General features: G+C 41.0%; 1 protein-coding gene across 1 annotated transcript in view; it reads right to left on the reverse strand. All coding sequences in view use genetic code 11, as the record gives it.

Moving 5' to 3' along the window:
• The window catches only part of EGR_03329 (Receptor tyrosine-protein kinase erbB-4), a gene marked incomplete at both ends in the record, with an annotated part of 22,818 nt that overhangs the window by 9,399 nt on the left and 3,507 nt on the right, over nt 1-9,912 (reverse strand). Inside the window, 5 exons of the mRNA XM_024492578.1 lie at nt 363-468; nt 703-807; nt 1,154-1,289; nt 1,777-1,904; nt 7,162-7,307. Of these exons, the coding sequence (XP_024352979.1) occupies nt 363-468; nt 703-807; nt 1,154-1,289; nt 1,777-1,904; nt 7,162-7,307 (621 nt within the window). The remainder of the gene's footprint in view (nt 1-362; nt 469-702; nt 808-1,153; nt 1,290-1,776; nt 1,905-7,161; nt 7,308-9,912) is intronic.

Genomic DNA, 9,912 nt, shown 5'->3' on the forward strand with positions numbered 1-9,912 from the left:
GGTATGAACAGCCAGATTTTGATTACTACCCTAAATGACCTCTATTTGCAGACTAAACCATCCATCTGAGAAATAGTGGCTTAGCATTCGTCAAAGACAGCAGACCTCTTCACGGTAAGGCTCAAACTTCAGAATGACGTTATTTTTATTCATAATAGTAGGAAACTTCTATTTATCATTAATTTTGTCCTAAATACGGCAAGTCATTGTGTAATCTATAACTTAAGGATCTCAATAAAATGAAATATTGAATTAGAGCCAAGTGTCATTGCAGGAATCAGGTGAAATAACACCCCCAGAGGAATGCGGATATGAACTGCATAAAATTCAAGTGAGTGTAAAAATATGCCACTAGCATGTACTTGTAGGACTCCTCTGAAATGATTAGATCGCCAGAGAGGGTAGTGCAGTTTTCGAGGCTGGCCAGCGTTGTGGCATCGAGACTGGAAAACTTCTCAATGGAGCAAACTGCAACGAAAACAAGCATTGCGGACGCAAATTTTTATGCAACTCATTTACGGCAAACACATGCTTTGCTCAACAATAAGTCTACTTTGAGGAAGATTTGTCATACCCTTCCATTTACTTAGTGGTATCACAGGTATTGGGCTATATTCGACTAAAATGTGACTTTTTGAGATAGGGGAGGGATGAGCTCCCAAAATGATTAGGAAAAGTGACTATTGGGTTGAAAAGTCTCACCCTTTGGGCAGTTTGTGTGACAAGGGATGCAGAAGTGACCCGAGACGTAGTAGTGACCGGGAGTGCATTCGCTTACACATTTGGTCCCCTCAGTTAATAGCGACTCTGAAAATAAAAAAAGAAGCACTTTGCAAACATTTAACGTATGCTGTACGTCGAAAAATAATCTACCAGACGAAGTTTCTTACAATGACAAATCCATGCAGATGTTTCATTTGTGTGGTTTGACCTACCTCATTTACTCAGTGCTAACTTTTAATTTAGAAGCCATACTAACCCTTTCGTGACACCAATTCAACAGTGCTTATTTGAGGAATTTCAAGTTCTTAGCGTTTACTCATGTCAATTAGTAGCAATAGAAGCAATCGCCAAGTGACTGGCTGCCTCCAGGTTCACTTCAACTTAATTTACAAAGTATGCAGAATAGCATGATGGTAAAAAATGATCGCACTCGGGCATTCTTTGACACAAAATCCGTTGAATTCGTAGCTGAAATTCACGTTTAGTGTCAGTCGGTAGTTTTGCACGGTCGCCGGTGGAGGACACTTATCCACGCATCTGTTCCCGTCACGGAGGCCTCTGCAAACCTATGGTAGAAAATTTGATGGCCATCATACAATCGAGTCATAGAAAATAAGGAGGGAGCAAGGTTTCTTATTGTATTTTTATGAAAATAGTATATTTTATATATTAATGCGCAATTACTCGAGGCAAAGGCAACTGTGGGAACTACCACTGCCCAAAAGATAGGAGATTATGGTGGTAATTAAAGGAAGCACTTAGCGAGTTTGAATCAAACTTCAACGGGTTCATAAATTGTTAAGAGACATAGGGAATGAAGTTGGTATGTAGTTGGAATGTAGTTTCTACTTGATTCTCCCTGCTTTGACCATTTACTTGTGGTATTCTCACCCATTTGATGTGGGGGTGCGCAGGCAGTACTCAGCTTAGACATAAACAGTAAAAGGGATCAAATCAAATAGTGAGGTTAGCTATTAGGAAAACTGTTTTCCGCTTGTGTTTTCCAAGTTTTATGATCGAGAAGGACAGATAATGAAAATTCGGCAAACTTACGAAGCAGTCGGCGTTTGTGGGGCCTGTGCAGCCCCCAAGACATGAGGTGTCGCAGCAGTGCTCCTCACTGCTCGCACCTTTCGTCTCGTAGCACCACTCACAGTTGCGTTTCTTGCATCGTCCTCGGGCTGGTGGTGGAAGGATACGAAAGAAAGTCTGCTTTAGCTACATACACATTCAAACTGTGTCATGAACCTTTAATTCGTAGAAATTAACATCTCATCAGAACCTCGTCAGAAGATAAATACTAATTGTTTTTCATTTAGTTCGTCATTTACAGTGCTGTTTCAGTGGATGCTTCTTTATCATTGTTAAGACTGCACAGGCTATGAAGTGGTTTTCTCATAGTGAAGATTTTATTCATACGTGAAGGTGAGATATGTGTCTAATGGAACTTTTGACTGAGTCAAAGGCGCACATCATTCAACGGTGATTGACTGAGTCCCAAAAATCAGCATGTCTTGGTAATTCACAGTTAATAAGGTAATTATGGCGTCCAGTGCAAATGGTAAACATGCATGATATTGAGACCTGTATCCTGCAGGCTCCAGCGGACCCTAATAAACTCGAACCTGGATAGCATATCGGGAATCTGGGCCTTCCGGACTGCCCCCTGGCACCGTAGCAATGTATGAGACGAGCAGGCCTACTGCAGGAGCGCCCTATTTCCAGACACCGGTTGGCGGGTATGGGCGAGCTCGAGTGCACACCGGCTTGAGTAATGCGCCAGCACAAAGAGTCGCACGTACGCACTCACGTGTGCATGGCGTTGATGACGCAATCGGCGCTGACCAATAGCGTGGCAGGGAGCGCAGGCGAGTGGTGCCAGAAGGCAGAAACGCCTCTGAGAAGAAATCTGTCACTTTATTCACAGTCTAGCATCACCGGCAGTGAAATCGCCTTGGCTAGCGTACTGTGTTTTCGCCATTTCATGTCTGCTGTGAGCATCTTGACATTCAGTGCTAATGAGCAGGCTCATTAAATCACGAAGTCATTAAGGGGGTTCATATTGTAACCTTAAATTATAATTCTTGCCCTCTTATGAAGTGGATGAGATGAGTGTAGAAAATATGTGCAATTAATTAGTACCTGAACTTTATGTGATTTTCTCGACAAATTATAAACCAGTTTGAAGAAAAGGTTAATGATAAAGCTACACACACACACATACATCGGGATTTCTTAAGGCACTCTTAGCTGGTAATAAGATCATCCAAGATTTTAGGATTTTAAAAGCCCACAATTGAGGCGCTGACTGGGATTTTTAGATAAGATAAAACTACGTGAGAAAGGGGTTAGATGGAAGATTTGAGACTCCTACAGTAGTTTTGAATTCCGATAAAAGGAGCATACAGTCAGATGAAGATGGCTTTTTTATGAGCAAGAACTACCAAAGGGGCCACGGGAAACGACGTCATTAATGACCTAGGAAATCTACAATACTATTTTTGTATTATTCCAAAGATCAATCATCCGTAAGAAAGGTTTATATTAGTATTAGCTAGGCATAATAAATAAGTTCACACTTTAACTAAGTGGTAAGACCAGTGGTAATAGGAATACACTATAAATGGACCTTGAGATTTGTTTCACATACCTTCATTTTGGGGATTGAGATTCCGTTGAAAACAGAGCTCAAATTAGGTAGTTGAAGTAAAAGATGTAACGCTGTGGATCGCCTCAGAATGAGTCCACGACCCAACTCCACACAAAACGCGAAAAAGTACCACCAAATATAACAATTTCACTGAGTTATCTGTTGAGTGAGTATGGGCAAAGCGAATAACATGAGGGTAACTGTGCATGCAGTTCCCGGTAAAATCTCTCCTACGATCATGAGGAGACATTCCCTGTCAGCATGAAATTCTGTAGCCCAGTATATCTGGCAGTGAACGAATTGACATTAGATCAGCACAAATCCTCTCTTCCTAGGTGAAGCTATGAACAGGAAGGTTAATGAGTTGGGGGCGCTCAGATGTTGCCTATAAGGCATCCAATTACTCCTCAAAAATGGATGCAGAAGTTGGCAGCTACTCAAACTGTAGATTTGCATAGTAAAGCATGCAACCGGAGAACGAAACGTTTTTTGCATTAACATACGCCAATCATTCGTTCCCATACCAATAGTGAGACTGTAAAGCGAAGGCGAGAAGGCTGTTTCGACGTTCAATCACTCGAGTTTCAACCGGTTGGAGCTATCACTTTAATTGAAATACCTGACCACAGAGATTGACGTAAATTCAGGGGGCAAGATTTAGATTTAACACAATCAACAGGTTTAAGATGTGCATTAAGAATAAAATTAAAAGTTAGCTTTAGCATTGAAATTGTCGAATAGACTGTTTGTCGGATGAGAGTCACGAAGAGCCGTTTTTTGCAGTCTAACCGGGCAAATTCTAGTTATGCCCAACGAATGTCAGATTTACTTTGTTGATTGAACTGCAATTTAGAAAATACCTCAAAAAATTCGATACATACATGACTAGTGTTAATTTACCATGTTTTTGTGCCTCTTAAGTATATAAGTAGCGTATCGTCCCTCGTGCTTGTCAAAAAAAGGCTGCTTAAATGCAACTGATATCTGATGTGCCGTGCTTCGGTTTTACAAAAAAAGGTTTTTAACTTGTCCTTAAAATTTGATCCATCTGCCTTTGATAGGTGTGGGAAATTCATGAGACTTTACTCCCGCTGTCAAACATTAAAGGTCGAAAAAACACATGGAACCAAACCAAAATGTAGCAGAGGTGGTTATGAGAAAACTTGTTCATGGCGTAGGGCAAGTGACAAAGGGTATGGGAATATCCTGCACTCAGCAGAGAGGGACCAATTTTGCTTGCTTTCATGATCACCCTCAACTGCATTACTAATGCTTTGCCTAAAGACCGTGTACTTTTTAACTGTTAAATGACAACAAAGTCATTAGAGGGCGAAAAAAATTTGTCAACACTTCTTAGTCATGCAGCATTCAATAAGGCAAGATGTCTAAGTATGGGGACCGAATACGCAATGCTTTAACAATTTGTTTAAATATGCATTTAACTAATCGGGAGCTCAAGTCTGCATGGATTGCACTTCCTCTCGATGGCATGGCCTTTGGGTCATGCCAGTAGTCTCAGCTCCTCTGTAGGGCATTAACACATTTTCTACCACACTGCTATGGCTTCTTACGACTTCAGGTAACACTAGGGGTGCTTCATCGGTGCCAGCGGCGAGCAAACCCGATCCGTAAGAGCGACTACCCCGAACCCTATCACTGAATGTTAGACCTTAACGCGATGGAAGAAGGGTACCTGCTGGTAATGAGAAAACCCGTGACAATTCCTGATAGAAAGTTTGAAAATGATGTCCAATTTCGGCAACTGCCCCTTTTCGTTTTCTGGGATGATATTAACAAATAAAGCGACACCGGCATTGGCCGTAAACCATCTGAAGTGAACATGGGATACCTCTTCCACCTCTCTACCAGCCAAATGGAACCTAGAACAAAGTGGCAAAAAGGAGTAGTTGTAAAATGTTAACCCCATGAAAATGTTTTAATGCCCATCTTTCACCAAATGATTCCACACGAGATGGCCTCGATGTAGAGCATCATCTAGTCTCCACCACTAAGGGGGCAGCGCGTTCCGCCTTCCTCAGGTTTGTTCCTAAACGGAACGAAATCCTAAATCCAGTGGGCTTGCCGAGATGTATCAGTGATGTTGGGATCAAATATCTTCTCAGCTGCACGCGAATTCGATGACTGGCGTGGCTGTTTCTTGAGTGCTGTCTTTTTAACGCGGCGACTACATTGTGACGGCCGACGCGGAAGTTGACCAAGCGGAGTCCTGGGAACGTCGTTCAAAGAGAGAGGCTATGCGTTGCCTTGATAGTTTGTTTAACCCTATGTTTGATTACGCGGGCGCTTAAGTCTTCGCGAATTGTACTTCCGCTCGACAGCATGGCCTCCAGGTCATGCCAGTGGCCTTAGTCCACCTTTACGTCAGTAAGGCATTTTTCTGCCACGCTACCATGATTTCTTACGACTTCAGGAAAGACTCGAAGCGCCCGGCAGAAGAGGAACTTAGAAAGATGGTAACGTAAACATTTCCAGGTATTTTAATTCACACAGTTAGCTCTCCTGACGCATCTCCTGAGTGTTTCTCTAAGATTCAAACAAATTTGTTTTTTGTCGGAAATGTTTCTCACGAAGCCATTCAACATGAGAAAGGCCTATTGCATTGGCATTAATCAGCCTGTGAATGCCTGGAAAATCAAATTTCTCCTAACTTTCATAATCAATTTATGCCGAAAAGTGAATACAAAAAGGAAAACTAATTCAGACGAAAGTTGTAGTTGTTTTAATAAGCAGTATCAGGGAAGTTTCTCATTTTTCTAATGTTAATTTAGATCAAAAGCCAAGAAAAATTGCAGTGCGAAATTTGTGACCCTCTTCAATAAGCCAATGAAACGCAGCTCATTAAGTAGTAGACTTGGTAAAGCTAAACGGTACACCGAGGGGTTTCGCCGATCTCCCCCTCGATGACCCAATGGAATGTTTGTGCGTGTGCATGTGTGTAATTAAGCGATTTGAGACTGCTCTCAGACACAGAAGCCAATAAAATTGCACGTGAAGTAACTTTTGAGTGAAGTCAAATATTAATTTGGCACATGCGCAGATAAACGTCTTCATCAAACGAAATTGTCGGTTTTAGGGCTGAGGTTTGCAGAAAATTATGCCAAAATTTCACACATGTTTTCAGCAGAAAACCATTTAAAACTACTTTAGCTTAGAGCTTTGACACATTTATTGAAACATATTTTGTCAAAAGTTGAAGACCGGACAGGGATGTGCTTTCCGGGGTGTTTTCTGAGCAGAGGTGATTAAAGAAAAGTATAATGAGTTGTTTGGATCCAGGATTGCAATTCATGCAAAGTGGGAATATAGAGGTAAAAAACCCATTCACTTTAAGTTAGAAGGCAATTGGTCTAATCGCTTAAAAACCTATCAATAGGAACCCTACCTATGATGGCTAAATATCAACACATTGGCCCCAACATGTTGGGTCTGATACACTCAGAGATGACCAAGTAAGCTTGTGCAATTTAAAGTAGTTTCTAACAGTGCTTTCCTCAGAAAAAAAGAACCAATATTGCAGTCTGCGACCCTCTTCCGTTGGGACACAGGACCGTGACTTTCACATTTCTAAAGCGATTATGCCTTAACAACAACTATCCCTTGTATGTACTTCAGTATTGTTTCACAAATTTGGGCTTTTTACGTGATTGCACAAAGAAAGATTAGAGAAACATGAGTCAGTATTCCAATCTCGTTTTAAAGCTTCAATCTCGCGACCACGTTGTCCATTATGAGGCATGAAGGCTTGCTTCCAACTGGCTATGTCTGACCCTGTTTGGATTTGTTGTCTCGTACACCTTTGAGGTTTTTCGTATCGGGTGGACGGATTGCAGCCGTAAATGCTTGACCCTCAGCAGCTCCGTCTGCCGCCACACACGAAGCATGCACATACTTTCGGGAATGAAGGGATGCGCGCCTTGGAGGTGTGAATGTGCAGTGAGCGATGTGTTGGTTCGGTTGACAACCATTGCAACACATGGGGACAAAAGCCACTTCTCATTACAAGTCAGTCGAGCAGTAGCAAACCAACCAATTTAGTATGCACAGGGCATATGCAAGTAAAGTTGAGAGATCACGACTAAAATGGTGGTCTTTAAAGTTCCCTGCCATCTGCAGTCAGCGTATGTAAAACACATTTGCTCAGTTCCCATGACTTTTCAGTCTCATCACTCATATCAAGCATTACCGAACAGGAGATGGTCAACTTGAACGTGATGCATCTTAAATTTAATGATTTCACGCCGGAATCCCAAAAGTGTAAACCTTCAAAAAAAGCTGAAAAATTTTAAGAGAATATTTCACACTTTTAAATTGCCTTAAACTCGATTTGTAAAGGCAGCGATCTCTGAGCCCAGGCATTAGAAAACTGCTCTTTCATTCTATGAAGCTTTAAAGTAAGGAGTAAGCTGTAGAGAGCATTATGAAGGGTACCACACTGATCAAATGTTGCAATTTCATCAAGGTACAGCATTTCATTGCATCAATCCATCTCGGAAGTTGGTATTTAAATTACAATCACCTGATATAATAAACGACAATTATTGCCCTCCCTTAGTTAACGATTACTATAGTTTAGGAACTTAATTGTAAATATTTTGCTGCGAAAACATTTTGGATATTAGTAAAATGAAAAAAAAACAGACTCGCGTTCTCTACAACTGGTGACTCAAACAATCAAGGAGTATTTCTTCTATATTGCCCAAGGAACACTCAAAAATCCACGCATCACTATCTTGGGAAGTATGGGATTGCTATTAACTTATGCTATAATAAAAAAGATGTGTGCATAGTATTGGCTAGGAGGAGGAAAATGTTATCTCAGATCAATGAGTAGCGGACGCTCATTCCAAAACGCCCACAGCTGGGGTTTATGAGCTTTAGACTTCCCCAGTCGTTGTGGGAACAAATAAACAACTCATTCAGTAATCACTTTTTCCTTATATGGTCTGTATGATGATAATAAGATCCCCAGTATTAAAGACGGTTAAGGTTATTTTTTAAAAAAAATATGCGGGACTGAGATAAGTATTCTAGAAATTGAGCCAATTTATGGAACTTTTATGCACGCACTTATTCATGAAGGTGTATTCCTACTATACCTATGTATGCCATAAAGTCTAGTACACATCAAGGTAGTGACCAAAATATTTGATGAAATGATTAGGGAAAGCTGCAGCAGTAATGCCTTAACAGCACAAAATGGGCCCAAATGATATTCATCACCATCACGTGCCACCTAAAATGAAATCTGCCCTCACCACGGCTGCTGAGTAAGTGGATATGACATTTGCTCCGAGGCATGAGAATAATGATACACGATTAAGAAAAAAAAAACAACGCGAAAGGTGCCTCGTCGTGCCAAGTAATACATCATAATTTTTTGTGTCTGAAAAGACGCCTCCTCTATACTATCACTTATACTCAGTCGTCTAAATAACTTCTACAATTTTGAAATTTATAAACAACCTCTTTGCTATTATATGCATACGTTTCTTCGACATTTACGCAAACGACTAATGAAACTGCTGGTCTGTACTCACTTTACATAGGCGAAAAACCGTGTTACCGCTAGATTTCCCGAGACGATTTGCATAACCGTTACTCTCGAAAATGAATCCTTAAAATAAAAATAACTAATTTCCTTCCTTTAGGTCAAACAATAGATGATAGGTCAACAGAAAGTGAGATATGTTTGCCGAGGTAAATCACGCAGCACCTGAACAGGTAGGGGTTGAGAGACATCTACAAGACTGCTACCGGCGGATAAATCGTATAAGCAGAGGCGAATATTTGTGTTTTTAGAGGCAGAGGCCAACCGCCATGACACAAGGTGACGGGGCGACGTAGTCACGATGACCACATTCTTAGGGGCGGTAAGCTGCGGGGCGCTCAGGGTAAACTAAACGCGACACGGCGTGACAATAAGGGTCACGCTAAGAGCGAACAGTAGCAAGACAGAACTCAAAAAATGCAAATGTTAAATGCAAATACGTTGTGGGGATATGGATTTCAAACGGTGAGAGAGCATACTTGATCGTGGGAACATTAATTCTGGCACTTGCATCGTTTTATGTTCACAGAATTAGTGACATTTCACTTTGGTGCCGGTGAGTGACTACAAGACGCATTTTGAAGTGAGGCTAAATTAACAAGAAGATAATTTATGCAATCGTCTACTAGAACGTAAATATACTTGCGAGCGAAGAACGCACAAATTCAAATGAGTGAATGCTTAATGCACTGGATAACCGCTTTTAATGCGATAAATGGCAATCCAGTTTCTGAAATTTAGGTGAGACAGTATTCTAATTAACCTGTGGAATTCAGTACCCTACCTTAAATTAGCATTGTGCCTGCTCACAGTTAAAGATTCACGTTTGTCTTTAGTCGGACTGAATAATAAATGAGGAATCAGTATCCCAACACTATAATCACTCGAACTAATACATATCTGAAGAAAAAAGTGTAAGAAAAAACGTTAGCATATAGTAGGGACAAGGAGAAAACAAAGAGGCTGGATG

This window comes from Echinococcus granulosus (genome assembly GCF_000524195.1).
Source record: "Echinococcus granulosus chromosome Unknown EG_S00017, whole genome shotgun sequence".
NCBI lineage: Eukaryota > Metazoa > Platyhelminthes > Cestoda > Cyclophyllidea > Taeniidae > Echinococcus > Echinococcus granulosus.